General features: G+C 56.7%; 1 protein-coding gene across 11 annotated transcripts in view; it reads right to left on the bottom strand.

Annotated features, from left to right (window-relative positions):
* The window catches only part of Obsl1 (obscurin like cytoskeletal adaptor 1), a 26,707-nt gene extending 9,822 nt beyond the window's left edge, over nt 1–16,885 (bottom strand). For 6 of the 11 annotated variants that reach the window (XR_010046508.1, XR_010046504.1, XM_063245662.1 and 3 more), the window contains exons 1-15: nt 15,865–16,885; nt 13,847–14,116; nt 13,511–13,762; nt 13,120–13,422; nt 12,664–12,960; nt 10,761–11,033; nt 8,973–9,245; nt 8,141–8,413; nt 5,247–5,519; nt 4,303–4,578; nt 3,942–4,229; nt 3,495–3,794; nt 2,988–3,257; nt 2,538–2,810; nt 1,326–1,592 (exon numbers count right to left, since the gene is read on the bottom strand). Coding sequence is in view for 9 of the 11 variants with exons in the window: in XM_063245662.1 (XP_063101732.1) it covers nt 1,326–1,592; nt 2,538–2,810; nt 2,988–3,257; nt 3,495–3,794; nt 3,942–4,229; nt 4,303–4,578; nt 5,247–5,519; nt 8,141–8,413; nt 8,973–9,245; nt 10,761–11,033; nt 12,664–12,960; nt 13,120–13,422; nt 13,511–13,762; nt 13,847–14,116; nt 15,865–16,885 (4,909 nt within the window). In the remaining 2 variants the exon portion in view is untranslated. Of the gene's footprint in view, nt 1–1,325; nt 1,593–2,537; nt 2,811–2,987; nt 3,258–3,494; nt 3,795–3,941; nt 4,230–4,302; nt 4,579–5,246; nt 5,520–7,415; nt 7,724–8,140; nt 8,414–8,972; nt 9,246–10,760; nt 11,034–12,663; nt 12,961–13,119; nt 13,423–13,510; nt 13,763–13,846; nt 14,117–15,864 lie in introns of those variants that run through there. The other 5 variants (XM_063245683.1, XM_063245668.1, XM_063245696.1 and 2 more) reach the window with 3 other exon arrangements.
* Nucleotides 16,886–17,234: the final 349 nt, after the last annotated feature.

Below are 17,234 nucleotides of genomic sequence, written 5' to 3' on the forward strand. Positions count from 1 at the left end.
CATTTAGACAGTGTGATCAGTGGAGGACATTGGTGATGGGGGATGTGAGAGGAAAAGTGGTTCAAGAGGGATGCTGATTAGTAGAGAACACATCAGGCCCAGTGAGGTGGGAGTGGCCAGATGGGAGTCACACTAAGGTGGTCAGTGTGAAACATGATGGAGTTTAGAGGGCATGGGGGAGACTCCATCAGAGTACCCCATAGGCAGGATGGCCAGTGGGGGCCGCACTTGGCTAGAATGGACAACGGCAGACCTGGGACAGTGGGGCCACAGTGGTTCAGCAGTGTAGGGTAGGAGGCAGAGCACTGAGGCCAGTGGGGAACACAATAGACTGGAAGACAAACTGGGGGCCCTCAAGCAGAAGTGCCAGTGGAGTCACCATAGACAATCAGTCAGTGGGCTGCAGGGCCTTGAGTGGGGTCACAGGGCCCACATGCAGGCAGGGAGAGGAATCCCAAGAGGAAGCAGTAGTTGGTGACCTCACGGAGTGACCAAGCCAGATGTGGTAGTGCACACGCGCAATCCCAGCACCCTGGGAGGCTGGGGTGGAAGGACGACTGCAAGTTCAAGCCCAGCCTGGGCCACTTAGTGACTTAGCAAGATTCTGAGCTATAAAAGTATAGCTCAGTGCCAAGCTCGTGAATTCAATCCCCAGTACCCCACCTCCAAAAAACAGGACGGAAGGAAGGAAAAAGCAACCAGCAGACACTAGGGACCGCAGTGGCACAGGCAGGCTCAAGATGGCACAGTCAGTGGTCTGCAGAGTCTGGAGCAGTTCAGCCACGTGGGGCCAGCACAGTAAGAGGAAGCACATTCAGTTTGAGTGCAGTGACACTGCCTGTGATCCCAGCACCCGGAGACTGGGGTGGAGGCAGGAAGACCACCATTGAGTTTTAGGCCAGCCTGGGCTACATAGTGAGCTCAAAAGTCAGCCAAACTACATAGTGAGACCCTGTCTCAAAAAACCTAAAACCAGGGGCTGGGGATTTAGCTCAGTGGCATAAGCGTCTGCCTTGCAAGCAGGCAGTCGTGAGTTCGATCCCTGATACCGATAAAAAGGAAAAAGACAAAAAACAAAAACAAAAACAAACTAAAACCTAAGCAAACCAAAAAACATAAAGAACAAAATGAAAAAGAGGAGCCGCCTTCAGCCAGGGCAGTTTCTGCAGCCACACAGGGTCAAGGAAGTCACACTCTGGCAGAGGTGCTGGTGAAGGTCACACCACAACTGGCAGAGTCACACAGGGAGTGGGATTAGTTGTGCCACACAGTGGGGTGGGTAGGGCCACACAGTCAGCAAACAGGCAGCAGGCCCAAGGCCACACCTCTCACAGTGAGCCTGGCAGCGCAGCGCAGGGCATCTGTCGTGAAGGAGACACAGCCGGAGTCTGCCCGGCTCAGGTCGCTGAGTACCAGACGATGTGTGTGGCCTTCGGCGTGAATGTGGCACTTGGGTCCCGGCTGGAGCCGGACTCCGCCCCGGGCCCACTCCCCGGTCACACCCTCCTGGGACAGCTCCAGCTGGAAGGTGGCGCTGCCCCCCTCGCTGATGGTCACATCTTCCAGAGGCCTCAGTGCCCGCAGCTGCCGAGCTGGTGTGAGGAGATGGGGAGGGAGGATTGGGGCTCCAGCCCTGGGCAGGGGTTGTGTGGGCTCTTGGCCCCCCTGGCCCTGCCTGCACCACCCCCAGCAGCCCCATGTAAGGCCTCGACTGCATTCGGTTCACAAGTGGGGAGGAGCAGGGGAAGAAGGTAGCACAACTGGCTACCCTTTGCAGGGGCACTCCAGTGTTAAGATGGGAGGATGCGGAAGGGAGGAAGGGGTGGTAAGGGGCTGAGCAGTCTGGGCGAGGGGTGCTCTGACACTGGAAGGAGCCGGGAATTCGGGATCAGGTACCAGGTGGTTTGTGTGCGGTGTGATCTTTGGCAAACTCCTTGACCTCTCTGGGCCCAGTTCTATAAGGTAAATAACACTGAGACATGAATTTGTTGTGATGATTAACTCAGAAGAGAATATTTTTTATCAGCAACCCTCTACCAAGGTCTAGATTGGCATTTTTCACATTATCTCAGTGTCTTTGATGTCCGAAGAGGTAGACAGCCACCCCATTTTTAAGGAAATGTGGCTCAGCGAGAGTGATGAGAGGTCAAATATCACGCAGGAGGTCACAGAGCCAAAAGATGGCTGGGGGTGACAGAGGGAGGGATTGCTATTTGTCAGTCACCTTTGCTTCTTAAATGGGCACTTGTCAGTGCCTAAAGGGAGTCTTTCTAGCATATAGTAATATTTATGTTTATAGCAAAGCCGACTGAGAAACAGGAAATGGAAGACAGAATCACATGGGCTTCTGAGGTAAATGGAAGTCATCAGAAAACGGAAAGTTTCGCGATGGGCAGCTGCTGGGTCAGCCTGTGCTAGGATGGCCGAGGCTGGCTTTCCTCAGCACCAAGGGGCACTTTGGTGGGGTCTGGGCGGTTCAGGGCAGCCTGGCAGGCCATGCTAGGGGCGGGTGAGGTGTTAGAAGGCGGGGCACTCACGCCTCACGCTGAGCCTGGCCAGGGTGCGGTCATGGTGACTCTCGCAGCCGTAGGTGCCCTGGTCAGCCAGCACGACGCCGTGGATGAAGAGGCGGTGGACGTGACCCTCTTGAGCCACGCACAGGCGAGAGTCGGGCGGGAGTGGGTCCCCGCCTCGCATCCAGCGCACAGCCCCTGGGGTGCCCTCGCGGCCGGTCTCCACCTCGAGGCACACGTCCTGGCCCTCCTCTGCCCGCACGTCCTGCAGTCGCCGCAGAAACAGTAGCTCTGTCTCTGGCAGGAGGAAGGGAGGAAGCCCTGAATCCAGGAGCCCCAAGCCCCCAGCGCAGGATGGGGGCTGACCCTGATCCATCCTACTGCTCTGCCCTGGGCCACAGTGTAAGTCTGTTAGGGTCACCGCCAGGGGCACTGGCTGGGGGCTGCAGCCCTTCATCCTCATTAGCACCAAACCTCGAACATGAAGCCGGGCACTGCTGGCTGTGCTCCCTGCCTGTGCTGTCACAGTCCCTGCGTCCTCGAGCCGGCAGCCTCGCACAGTCAGTGTCCGGCTTGAGCCATTCTGGGCCACTTCCAGCTGGGGCCCGGGAGTGACGATAGCGCCATTGCGCAGCCAGGTGATGTCGGCATCCGGGGGTGAAACTTCACAGCGGAATGTGGCATCATCGCCCTCGTGGACAGTGAGTGGTGTCAGCTCTGAGACCAGCTTCACTGGTGGCAGCTCTGGAGGGTGGGATCGCGCTGTGAGCGGGGCTGGGTCTTTCCTCTTCTCTTTCCATTCCCTCCTGGGGCACAGACCTCCTCCTCTATGAGGAATCTTGGAGAAGGCGGCCTCTACCCTCATCCAAGGACGTTGGCATGCAGAATGGAGCCAGGGCAGGGAGGCAGGGGTAGGGAACGAGAAGGGCTCAGAATGACAGGGATGCCATGGCTCGACAGTTGAGAGGGGTACACTGTTACCTTCCACAGTGACGAGGAAGATGCGGCTGTCCTGGGGTGCATCGCACAGGTACTCCCCAGCATCCCTGCTCCGTGCCCCCTGCACCCGCAGCACCTGCCTGGCCCCGGCCTGCTCCAGCTGCACCCGCCCCTGGCTCGCCAGGCGCTCCCCGTCCTTGTACCAGCGCACAGGGCCCCCTGGCCCGGAGAGGTGCACCACCAGCTCCAGGTCTCCGCCTGGGGCGCTTCGAACCCTCGTCTGGGCTGCCTCAGGGGCCACCACCCTCACAGGGCGCTCTGCAGGGTCAGAGCTGGGGGTCACTGGGAGAGAGGCTCAGGGTGACAAAGGTGTAGGGAGGAGGGATGGGACAGCTGGGGCAAGGCATGGACAAGGTGTGCTGGGAAAGCAGAGGAGCTCATGGGTGGCCAGGGGGTGTGACTCAGGCTTTCTGCTTAGGCTTTACTCACCAGCCACCTGGACAGTGAAGCTGAGGCTCGGTGCCCCTGGGGCCATCCCACACTGGCAGGTATAGAGGCCTGCATGGGCTGGTTCTGCAGCCTGGATGCAGAGGGCACGGCGGGGGCCCTCGGCCTGGAGCTTCAGGCCCTTGCCTTCCTGCACTGGGCTTCCATTGTGGCTCCAGGACACAGCTGCAGTTGCCCGGGACAGTTCACAGCTCAGTACCACGGGCTCCCCTGGGGCCACGCAGAGTGGACTGGGGGCTGCTTCTGGTGCCAGAAACTGCACCGGGGGCTCTGCAGAAAGAAAAGAAGGTGTGAGCCCATGCCTGCTCCACCATCCCTCCCCAGGCTGGCCGGACGCACCCACCAGCCAGGCTGACATTGAAGGTAACCGCCTCATCACGGGTCTCGCACACATACTCCCCAGCATCCTCAGGCTGCGCGTGGGGCAGGGTGAGGGTGCGGGAGGGCCCCTCGGCACCCAGTTGCAGGGCATCAGATACTTCCACCTCCAGCCCATCCTTGAACCAGCGGACCTGGGACCCAGCTGGGGCCACCTCGCAGTGCAGCTCCACGCGGCCTGGAGCCCCAAACTGCAGATCCAGGGTACGGGCTGCCGGGTGCACAATCCTCTCTGGTGGGGCTGGTGTATGGGCAGACAGAGGGCCACGTGGGTTGGGCCAGTGGCCTCTTCCTGCCTCACCCCACTGATGCTCAGCCCTCTCCCCTTGCAGTGCAGCTCCCCACCTACATGCCCTGGGGAGACCACGCCCTGTGCTAAGCATACTGTGGCTCTTTTCTCAGCTACTCCAGACCACTGTGCGTCACAGATAGACATAAGATCTCCTTAGAGAGAAGCGTCTTGCCCAGGGTCCAAAACCAAAGATCCAGATTCACTCCCAAATGTATGCACCCCTTCCCCAAGCCTACCTCCACTTCCCTCCCTGTTCCCTGCTTTGCTTCTGACATGCTTGGCACCACCCAGCACAACATCTTTTTCACTTTTTTTTTTTTTTTTTTTTTTTTACTAAAATGTAACCCCATGCACACTGTGAAGACTGTGTCCCATTGGCTCGGTAGTGTATGCCCAGCATCAAGAACAGTGAATGACAGAATGCATGGTCCTAAATGCTGGGCTCCCTCCCAGCAGGCTCTCTGATGGCTTAGAACCAGGAGGCTGAGGAGCTGGGAGAGACTAGGAAGGGACAAGCAGTGAGTGTCCTTGAGATGCAGGACGTAGGGATGCCTGGGTGCCTGGTCTCTCAGTCGCCTGCTTCTCTACCTCTCTGGCGTCCCCCAGGCACTGCCCACCTGTGACAGTGACAGTGAAGAAGGCCGAGTCATCTCCAGCATCACACACGTACTCGCCCCCATCCTGGGGCTGGGCAGCAGGCAGAATGAGGCGGCGGCAGGGCCCATCGCTCTCCAGCACCAGGGCCTCGCTCTCCTCTACCTCCAGACCGTCCCTGTACCAGCGCACTGGGGCGTCCTCCCGGGACAGCTCACATGTCAGCACCACACATTCCAAGCTCACGGCGATCAAGGCCACCTCATCCCGGGGGTTAATAATCCGCACGGGGGGTTCTGCAGAGGGGCACCATAGCAAGCTCACCATTAGGCTCCCTGGAAGTTACTGGGCAGCATGCAGTCCCTGTCACATGCATGGTCACAGGCATAAAGAATGTGGACAGTAACAACAGGTCCACAGTCTGCTCTTGGAAATCTCCACGGTCAGCAGTGCTATGGAATCCAGACTCCCTTGAGTCCTAGAAACACTGCCATTCCCGTATATCACAGCTCAGCCCCTACTGGAGGCATCCCCCCAAAAATCATCACGGTAACACTTCTGCACTGTCACCTATATTCACACTTAGCAGGAAAAACCGAAAGATAAATTCTCGTCGATGTAAATGTGTAGCTGTATCTGTCCTCTTGGATAATTACAGTAGAACTGGCTTCACGGCAGTTAAACTCAGCTTGACTGAAGTGACTTTGAATCTGAAGCTTACAAAAGGCTTTTGATTTTGAGCAGGGGGGATTTCAGAGCTGTAAGGGATGGTTGTATTACTTCCAGACCGATGCCATGCACTTCAAACATTAAACCTCACAGAGATCCCAGGGGTACATATTATGTTGTTTCCATTTTCCTTTTTTTTTTTCCGCATGAAAGAACAAGGGTGCACTGTGATTCGGCAATTTCCTTAAGGTCACAGCTGGCTACAACTACTCTAGGGCAAGAGGAGAACACGCCATCTGTCCTGGGGAGGCGCACACCCTACAGGCAGTGGTAGATTCCAGTGCAGGTCTGGACTCAACAATGTTTTTGCATCTGTGCTTGGGAGTTGCCAACACCTGTCGGAGCTTTCCCCATGATAGGTGGGGACTGTGGGGGCGCTGGCCACTCTTCCACAGAGGGAGCCATGGCAATACTGGAGGTGACCAGTGCATGGAGCTCAAGCCTGCCCACACCCCTGCTTCCCCAGTTCCCTAGCGTGTCTGGCCCCCTTGTGGTTGAGTTGGGGAACTGCGAGCTTGGAGCCTCAGTAGGCCTCCTTGGGGACTGTTCCCTTGTGCCCCTTCAACTCATCTCAGATGAGGCCTGCTCTAAGCCTGGAGAATATAGGTGGGTTCTCCAGGGCCCAGCAAGGCCAGGAGATTGCAGTGGGTGGCTTCCTGGGCAGTAGGGGAGGTGAGGGGAGTGGGATAAGGAGAGGGTACAGTGATGGGGCTGGCATGTCCCCACACAGAGACCTCAGCTTGTTGTGGGAGTTAGGTCACTCTGACCTGCAGCTGAGGTGATTTATGTGAACTTCCCTGTGAAGAGACTGGTGTTGTGAACATGGAAAGCCCATGTATGGGCTGGGATTTGTGTGGTTCTGGTCACACATATGTGAAGATGAGTGGAAATGGGTCAGAATGCATGCGGACTTTGTTCCCATTGTGTGTCACTATCTGGGGTGCCGGGAGTAGAGGACCCCTTCGCAGGTATGCCTGGGCTTGGCATTACTCCCAGGGAAGAGGAGGGGAAAGGGTGACAGGACTGTGCCAGCAGGATGCTCACTCCAGCGTGGCTATCTGGGATCTTCTTGATGCTTGAACACCCCCACACATACACTCCGTGACCGTGGCCCCGAAATCTCCAACACAGAACCGCTATCTCTTCCAGGTTGTTCTGCCTTTTGCTAGAATATTCTCTGCCTACCTCACCCCACCCCCACAGAGCCCTGGTGTCAACTCTGAAGGCACTTTCTGACCACAATAGTGGCCCTAGCCTTGGGATTCCTACGGGGGTCCTCAACTGCCCACTCCTCTGGGCCCCTTCGAGTGCGTGGCTCTCCAGCTGCTCTGGGAGGAAGTCAAAAGGTCTGTTGCATGCTGCTGGGTGTCCAGCGGCCAAGCCAGGGCTGGACCTGACAGATGACTTTCTCCAAGGCCTCTCCTTGCTCCTCTTCCCTCACAGCACTTATCACAAGGTGTCACTGTATGTTTATTTGCATGTTTATTGGTTTAACAGGGATCGTAAACTCAAAGCCCACAGGGGCCAGGAAGGATAGGTCAGTAGCTGAAGCAGTGTGGAAAGCAGTAAAAAAAAAAAAAAAAAAAAAAAAGGAATGGCAGCGAGGGTGGGATGGAGGTTAGGGGCCCCATGCTATGGGGCGGCTGTTACTCAGCACCAGCTGTTCGTCGCCATGGGGGAAAGCGGGACCAGAGCCGCCGGGTCTTCGGCTTTTTCAAGAGGATGCATAAATCCAGGTTGTTATCTGAACTGTCCTGACTTTGGTAAGACTCTGCGGGCCAAACAAAACACATCTGTGGGCTGCACTGGGGCCCCATGGGCTGGCTGCCTGTTTGTGACCCCTGGTTAACAGCTGCTGTCCCAGTAGACTGGCAGCTCCCTGAGACCTGAGACAGACTGTGTCTGTGTCACTGACCAGTTACTCTGGCCCCAGCCAAGTGCCTGGATGGGTCTGTGTTCGGATGCTGAGCTGCTGTAACACAGCTAGTCCTGGCCTTGGCACTGGGCGGGGGCCTGTTCACTTGAATAGGGATCTTGGCTCTTCCCCACAGGACCCTCATGCAGCACCTACCTACAGCCCACACTTCCTTCCTCACCAGTGTACTCACAAGCAAGGGGCTACTCTGCGAGTTCCCCCAGGGCACCACGCTGTCCTCTGCTGAGCCTGAAGAGCTGGGTGGGCCCATACCTGTGACTGTGACAGTGAAGGAGGCCGACTCGTCATTGATTTCACACAGGTACTCGCCGGAGTCCTCCAGCTGAACGGCAGGCAGCACTAGGCGGCGAACGGTGTCCTCCTTCTGCAGGAGTAGTGCGGGACTCTCCACCACCTCTGTACCATCCTTGGTCCAGCGCACCTCGGCCCAGGGCCGGCACAGCTCACAGGTCAGCACCACGCGCTCCAGGAGCACAGCTGCCACATATACCTTGCCACTGGGGTACACAATCCACGAGGAGACATCTAGAGGACAGGGACAGCCGCTGCTGGACATGAAGAGCCATGGTCTATTCCCTATGCCCGGAAGGTAGGGCACATGTTCAAAGGGACTTCCCCCATACAGTTGCTCATAGCTGGGGACAGACTTCCCTGGACACAGCTATCATGGTCAAGGAAATAACTGAGGTCACCAAAGCAGGAGCTCTGTGTTATGCAGGTGCTGCACAGTGAGACCATGTGTCACCCTCGGCTGTACAAACACCCCATGCCCTTCATGTTGTGGCTGGGTCCTTGGGTGGAGCTGAGGTCTCCCCTAGGCCTCTGAGAGCTTGGGGGCTCTCTGATGCCCAAGACCCTCTGCTCTGCAGCAGGAATGCCATCCCCAAAGAGGCCCCATGGCGGAGGTCTTGGGAGGATGCAGAATGCAGGGTTTCCCTGCTGTTTGGGTAGCCAGGCCCATGAGCTTAGGACAGCACAGTTTCTGAGCATGGTGAGACCACAAGCAGAAGAGAAAGGGGAGGCTGAGAGGGCTGCAGAGTGACCCAGGACTGAGCATGTGACAACAGCTCCAGCAGACCCCAACCTGTGATGGTGACTGTGAAGCAGGCACGCTCTTCTCCAGCGACACACTGGAACTCGCCCCCATCCAGAGGCTGGGCGGCAGGCAGCACCAGGCGGTGATGAGGCCCCTCGTTCTCCAGCACTATGAAATCACTCTCCTCCACCTCCTGGCCGTCCTTGTACCAGTGCACAAGGGCGTCCTCGCGGTCCACCACACAAGTCAGCACGACACACTCAGAGGTTATGGCGTGTACAAACACGTGCTCCTGGGGGTCCACAATGTGCACTGGGGGGTCTGAGTGGGGAACAGAGATGATTACACAGACACCCTACATGTTGGAGGCCTGAATCCAAACTGGCCTCAAGGAGAGAACACTGCACGGGGGACACTGGAGGGAGGGATTTAAAGCTGTGCTGCTGCTGGGGAGGAGGGTGGGGCAATGTCATGGGACCCTGTTGGCGGGGCAGGCGAGAGATGATGGGGATCATGCAGCATCTGAATGCCCCATGGGCCTCCAGAGGATGAGCAGTAGCTGAGTGGGGACTTGGAGAAGGGAGGCACGTAAGTTCACACAGGGGCAGCCACCATTTATCCAGGCAGAGGAGGTCACTAAAACATGTCACACTGGCTGAGCATGCAGTTTCCTTTACAGAGAAGCTGCCAGGATGAGCAGAGTGGAGAATGACTTAACAAGTGACAACCAGCTGCTGCAGGGGTAGAGCAGTGGCGTGGATATGGGTCACCTTTCCAAAGGTCCATTTGTCGAAACCTCATTCCTCAGGTTGGTGCCATTGGGGGTGCCATGGACTCTCGGTAGGAGGGTCCCATGAGAGGCCCTCAGGTTGTTGGGATGGCTCCTGAAGGGTACTGTGGGACCCCAGACTCATTCTCTCTTTCGCTGGCTAGACACAAAGTGAAACTTTGCCCTGCCACATGCTCCCTGCCACACCCACCTGAAGCCCACTTAGATTGGAACCTTTTAAACTGTAAGCAAAAGAAGCCTTTTCTCTTTGTAAGTCAGTTATCTCAGGTATTTTGTTACAGTGACAGGAAACAGGCAAACACATGCAGTGAGTTCCTTGCAATGGATGCGTTAAGATAGGGGCCACGGGACCTCCTGGTGCTGGCGCTAGAAGCAGGATTTCCAATCAAAGGGAGAAGAGGAGCAGAATCCGTGCTCCCAAGAATCAGCTTCGCCGAGCAAGGACTCACAGGCTCATTCCTGAATGCTCTAGCGCTGGGGAGCCTGGGAGGCCTGGGCATATGTATTTGTAGCAAGCTTCTAGGGTGTTCCTGAGGCACTCAGACCACCGTCTGCCTTGCAAGACCCACTGGGCCAGTGCATTTGACACCTCTGCATGATCTGACTGCCTGGAGCAGCAGAAGACCAGCCTGGGTGTGAGGGTGAGCTATGACATTTGCTGGCCATGTAATAAGGGGAAGGAAATCACATTACCTCTCTAAGACTCCTTACTTGTGTATTAACTGGAGCTACATTGCCCTTCAATGGTCCAAGAAGATTAAATGAAACAATGTACCTATGAGATACCTAACATACTACTAGGTTCAGAGAAGGTGGCCAATGAATGTGAGCGCCCATGCCTGCTTTCTTTAACTGCCTTTCATTCTCTCATACGACCCAGCAGAGGGATCTAGGGGTTAGAGTGATCTAAAACACACATTCTGGCTCACCAGGCCTTTTCTATATAAGATCCCCCACTCCCCCAACCAGCCGGACCAGGGTACAGGACTTAGTGGCCCCCAGGGTCAGCCTCAGCTGGAGAAGCCCAGGCCAGCACAGCTCCTGACCTTGGACCCTGACGCTGAAGAAAGCCGAGACACCTTCTGTTCTGCACTCAAACTCGCCGCTGTCTTGGACTCTGGCCTCGGGCAGGATGAGACGATGTTTGCGCCCATCCACCTTCACCACAAGTGACTGGCTCTCCTCCACTTTCTGCCCGTCCTTGTACCAGGTTGCTGGGAAGTCCACCCGAGAGAGCTCACAGGTAAGCACGACCCTCTCCAAGGCCGTGAAGGTCAATGACACCTTGTCCTCAGGACTCAGGATGTGCACCGGGCTCTCTGCGGGGAGAGAAGTTGTCACAGGCAGCATCCTCAGAGCCCTCTGCTTCAGGTCAGCATACGCTTAGTGTAGGGGGCATCAGGGAAGACACATTTGTTGGGCCTCAACTAATGTGTTTTGGACTTTCCCACGGTTCAGCTATGATTTGAGTGCTTGCCCCAAAAGTTCATGTGATGGAAGTTTGATCTTCAGTGTGGGGGTGCTAGCAGGCAGTGGGACCTACAGGGGGAGCTGGTTTGCAGGAAATGAGGTTAGCAGGAGTATCCCTCTTGGAAGCAATTCATGTAGCTCCCAAGGGATCCAGCTGGGTCTGGAGATAGTGGGCTATTATAAAGCGGGACAAGCTAGGCCATGTGGCTCCTGCACACAACCATTTGCCTTCTCACTTCTCCACATTGTGCCTCACCAGATGCTGAACTGATGGGGCTGCCCAATCTTGCAGCCCCTAGAACTGTGAGCTAACCAAATTTTTCTTTGCAAAGAATCCAGAATCAAACATTCCGTTATAGGCACAACTTTTTTTTGGCCAGTGCTGGGGATAGAACCCAAGACCTTATTCACACATGCTAGGCAAATGTCCTACCACCAAACTCTGTTTCCAGTGCTGATATAGCAAGAGAAAATGTATCAGAACAACTTATACTCCAACTTCTGTGGGGGGGGGTACCTGAGATTAAACTTATGATCACCAGCCAGGCAGATGTTTAACTGCTGAATTAAACATCCAGCCCTACTCTTAACTCTTAAGAGGTTTTAGCATGCCTAACAGTTCCCAGAGAGCCTGCTAAAATGCAGATTCTCAAGAGTTCCAAGCATGTAGAGGTCAGGGCACCTGCACGATAAATCTGTGATGTTGGTGGTCCTGGGTCACATTTTGGAAATGCTGCTCTAGCTGCTGTTTATTTCTGCCTTTGCCTCTGCTTGCAATGCTGCCGATTAACCACCTTAAGGACCCAGGTCTGGCTGCTGCTGGATTTCTTGATTTTATACCCTTCAGCAATCATGAGACGGCAAGTACCACAGTGTTGCTTGGATTTTTCAGCCCACCTGCCCACCTCCTCTGGGACGCCTCATTGCCTCTCCTTTGCTGTTTCAACAGGAGGCAAAGACTGCCATAATCCAGCTCCACCACACACTAGCTATGGGTAAGTCAAATAACCACCCCGTGCTTCAGTTTCCCCACCTAAAATGAAGATAATAAAAGAACCTAACTTATAGGGCAGTTGAGAGCATTGTGTTCCTTTCTTTATGTCAAGTGATCAGGACAGTGCCTGGCATGCAAGAAGCTGCTCTCATGGTATTGATGACCAGCCAATGGGTCAGGGACTATAGTCTAGGGTCTAAGTCCCTCAAATGAGATGAGAAATGGGACAGAATTCTGCAAAGCACAAAGCACTCGGACTGTTGGCAATGACCATGATGAGGCTGACATGGGATACCCTGAATGTTTCATATGGATTGAAACCGGTCTTTTGGACCTCCGAGCCCACAAGCAGCCCATCATGGATGTAAGATGGGCCTTTCTCTCCTGGCTCAGCTTTAAGAAACAGGAACAGCCCCCGCTTTGTCTGGTAACAGGACTTTTATGTTTGAGCCTGTCCACCCATTTTGGTCCCTACCAGCACCAACCTTGGATGGTGAGGGCAGCTGAGTCTTGTACACCAGGGCAGCTGAAGCCAACCAGGGCCCCACTATCCTGGTGCTTGACGGCTTGCAGGATGAGTCGGTGCTGCAGGCCCTTCTGCTCCTTCCGGTACCGCAGGGCCCCCAGCTCTACCTGGCCCTCTGGCTCATTACCCTTGAGCTCTTCCCCGTTAAGGAACCAGGTGCCCTGGATGATGGTGGAGAGCTTGAGGGAGAAGATGGCATCTTCCCCATCATAGACCTGCACGTCTTCCAGACCTGCCACCAGGCGAGCTGTGGGCACTGAGGTAAACACAGAGTGTGGCTGTCAAAACTGTAAACTGTAGCAGCGGGTAGGGGCTGGCAGATGGAAGGACGTGAGGGAACAGAGACTGAGCCCCAGGAAAGGAAGATATGAGGGAGAGCGTGACTGACAGGCAGGGCCTGGCAGGATTGACTCACCAAGGTGAGCAGAACCCTGGAACACTATGTGGGGACTGCGGCCGTGTTCGCTGACCGTGCAGATGCGGAAGCGGTAGTCGCCTTCAGAGGGCACGCAGTCCCCAGGCACCTCCACGGTTCCAGCTTTTTCCACGCTAAAGCACTGGATCCAGTCTTCAGAGCCCACTTCCTGCCGCTCCAGCCGGTAGATGAAGGAGGTCTCGGGAAGTGGCTCTGGAGGCTTCCAGGTTAGCAGGATGGTGTTCTTGTGGCCCTTGAACATCTCAGCCATCATGGGGGGTCCTGGAGGATTGTGCTTCATGCCTGAGACAAAAGCCAGGCTTGCATTTGGGCTTTGCCCTGGAACCTAGTCACCCTCCCACCTTGACCCTCTTGTCCAGGGGTTGCTCACATTTGACTCTGAGCAGGGTGGTTGTACGTGAGTTGCCTAGGCTAAAGGTGACTTCACCAGCATCTTCTCTGGTGACCCCTGGAAGGACCAGGGCATGCATATGGCCAGAGATGCTCTGGCAGATGGCTGGCAGCTCCTCCCCATTGCGGCTCCAGTGGCCCTTGACGCCAGCCTCTTGTGTCTCCACTAGCAGCACAGCATTCTCTCCCTCCAGGACATCGAGCTTCCGGGGCAGCCTTTTCAGGATGGGCCCTGAGACGTGGATGGGAGCCCATCAGCCTGCTGTCTAGGCTCCGGCCAGCCTCAGCCATGGCCTCCTCCCACTGGCCAGCCAACCTTTGACTGTCACATTGGCCACAGTGCGAACCCGGCCCCGCATCTCGCACAGGTAGACGCCGTCATCATCTGCCCTCAGCCTGTGTATGATGAGGCGCCGGATGGCGCCCTCCTCGATCTGCTCATACTTGCGGCAGGGCAGCAGCCGCTGGTCCTCTCGGAACCAGGCTGTGGGGATGCGGGAGTTGGGCACTTTACACTCTAGCACCACAATGCCATTCTCCCGGCCCTCCGCGTCCTGCAGGGGCCTCGTGAAGCGGAGGCGGGGCTCTGTGGAGGGAGACAAGAGAAGGTTCTAGAGAGGGGCCAGTCTGGCAGGCCTAAGCATCTGTGAACTTATGCTGTTTCTCCTTGCCTCTCCCCTCCCCCAGCTCTCAGGCCTGCAAAGTCTCAGCAAAACCAGCAGAAGGGGTGGAAGATGGCCTGACTTGTCATCTGGCCCTGACACTCACTAGCCACATCACATCACCTTAAGCAAGTCCACGTCGATGTTCCTCTGCCTCAATTTCCTTACTTGTAAAATGGGGAAGTGAAGGGAAGGGGCCGAACCAGATCAGGGATTATTCAAACTGTTCCCTGGGCCTCTCAGAGGCACATCCCAAATTCTGCAAGGATCTGAGTTGATTTTCATTTTTAAAGCATTCTAACCATTTTCAAAACTGTATTTCCCAACTAAGAAACACAGTGCGGCAAGCAAGTGAGCAGAGGGTTAACTTGGGCTGCTGGAGAAGCTAAGCTCTGGTAAGTGCCTCTGGCTTTTCTTCTTGAGTCCAGGTCACTCAGGCAAGTTTGGGCAGAGCGCGCTGTCCCCGGGAGGCCATCATTGCAGTCTGGGTGCTACATGCTTCACGGCATGCCAGGCAAGGCTCCCAAGAATCTGCCAACATTTTTTCCTCCAAGGCAGAAAGTGGGGCACTAACTAGTGAAGGTGTAATCTCTCGAGCTGTGGTGAAATTCTGTGATGCAGAGCTTTCATGGCAGTGGGGCTCTGGGGGTGTGTTTTGTTTTGTCTGAATTTTCTGTTTATGGATAATGTAAGCATTTATTATATATCACTGATGATTCAGCTTTGCAATATACTTCCTGCCCTTTCAAACCTGAGGAAGGGTGTAATAAAAGAATACTCAAAAATTAGCTGGGCACGGGGTGGGGGGGGGCATGAGTAATAATCTCAGCTATTACTTGGGAAGGTGAGGCAAAAGGATCATAAATTTGAGCCCACTTTGGGCCGTTCAGTGAGACATTATCTCAAACTAAAAAAGGCTGGAAATGTAGGTCAACACAGAAGCCCTGGGTTCAATCCCCAGTACCACCAAAGGAAAAAAAAAAATTGCAGGACATTTTTCCTTCCACAAGCCTACTGCCCTCGTGAATGCGAGGTGGCTCCTCCACAGACCCGCCATGAACAAAGCCTCCATTCCAAATGTGCGTGTTCAATACAAAAGCCCCGATGTTCACTGACTAGTATTATAAATGATAAATTTAGATTCAGCAATGTATACCCATAAAATGTTCATCGTGTGTGTGTGTGTGTGTGTGTGTGTGTGTTTGTGTACTGGGGATGGAACTGAGGGGCGCTCAGTCACTAAACTACACCCCGTCTTTTTTTATTTTTTGTTTTAAGACAAGGTTTCTCTAAATTACCCAGGTTGCCTGCAAACCTGTGCCCCTCCTCCCTCAGCCTTTCCAGTTATACGCTCCCATTTATCTGCGTTACATATTGGTGTCATGGAGAGGAATTCAGCAGGGAAAATGGGGTTAAACCAGCCAAGGTTGAAAACTACTAGGTAAAAAGAGCTCTAGGGCTTCGAGGTTTGTACATTACTCCTTAGTGGTTTCCAGTGTCTATCTGGGAAACTCCTGAGTAGTTTGCTAAGTACTGTAGACCTATTAAACATGAACGCAGGGGGCTCCACTCCCCGGGCTTCCAGGCAGCTCTGAGCACCCGACGCAGGAGATACAAAGGCATCCGCGGGTGCTGGCTGCCCTCCCCAGCACCGCTGCCCGGGACGCGCTACCTTTCACGTGCAGCTGCACAGCGCTGAGCGTCTGGCCTGCGGAGTTGCGCGCTGCGCACACGTAGAGCCCGCGGTCCTTGGCCTGGCAGTAGAGCACCTTGAGAACGAAGCCGCCGTCGCGGTCGCGGTACATGAGGCGGCGGCGGTCGGGGAGTAGCGGGCGGCCCTCCCAGTGCCATTCGATCTCGGGCTCAGGCTTGCCCATCACATAGCAGCGGAACTTGGCGTGCTTGCCCTCGTTCACCCAGAAGGTCTTGGGCGCACATTTCTGCGGCTCCGCCACGGGCGTGGGGGCCTCGTCAGAGTCCTCCGGAGGGCTCTCGGGGGGCTGCTGCACTTGGAGCAGCGCCCCCGCCTGCGCGTGGCCGTGCGCGTTGCGGGCGTGGCACACGAAGACGCCCGAATCGGGCAGCCGCGCCGCCGGGATGCGCAGCGCCAGGCTGGAACCGGGGCCACCCGCGGCGCCGCGCTCCAGCGCGAAGTGGCTGCGGTCCCATACCTCGTCCAGGGCCAACCCGTCCTTCTCCCAGTACAGCGTGGGCGCAGGGAGGCCTCCCACCCGGCACGTCAGCACCACCTCCGTGCCCCGCAGCACCCACTGCGACCGGGGCCCCGTCAGGAACACCGGGGGGCCCTCCTTGCTGCCCGGCGGTGGCGGCGGCGGCGGCCGCGCGGCGCGCTGGGGCTCGGGCTGGGGCTCAGGGGCAGGCGGCTCGAGCACGGTGACGGCGGCAGCCGCGTAGGCCTCGCCGGCCGCGTTGCGCGCGCGGCACACGTAGACCCCGGCGTCGGTGGGCAGCGCGCGGCTCAGCAGCAGGCCGTGCTCGGCGCCGTCCGCCGGGAAGCTCAGGCGCTCCGAGGCCGCCAGCGGCTGGCCGCCCTTCTCCCACACCACGGTGGGCGGTGGCTCCCCCAGGACCACGCACTTGAGCTCGGCCTCGGCGCCACTCACCACCCGCACGGGCCGCGGAAAGCGCAGGAAACACGGGGGGCTCCCCTGGTCCCCCGACCCCGCCTTCATCCCGGCTAGCGCGGATGGGGACGGGTGGGCGGCCGGGGTTCCCGGGGGTGGGCGCGCTGAGGAGCTGTGCCCGGCCGACCCTCCCTAGTTGGCCTTCTTACCCTCGGCCCGGAGCTGCGGCGCGGCGGAGATTCCCGGGCCCACAGCCGGAGCCCGGAGCTCAGGGGACAGACTTCCTGTTTGCCTTTCCAGCAAGGGGCCCCGCCGTCTCCACTGCCCGCGGCCTGGCTTCCTGCTCCGGGAGCCTCTCTTCCCAGCCCCCTCCCGCGGCCCAGACCTCTCTCCCCTCCTCCCGCCCACTTCCAGCCGCCAGGTCCCGACCGACCGCCCCGCCAGGCTTCGGCCTCGG

This window comes from Cavia porcellus, unplaced genomic scaffold, assembly GCF_034190915.1.
Source record: "Cavia porcellus strain 051 isolate PalLab524CR breed Dunkin Hartley unplaced genomic scaffold, mCavPor4.1 scaffold_1, whole genome shotgun sequence".
NCBI lineage: Eukaryota > Metazoa > Chordata > Mammalia > Rodentia > Caviidae > Cavia > Cavia porcellus.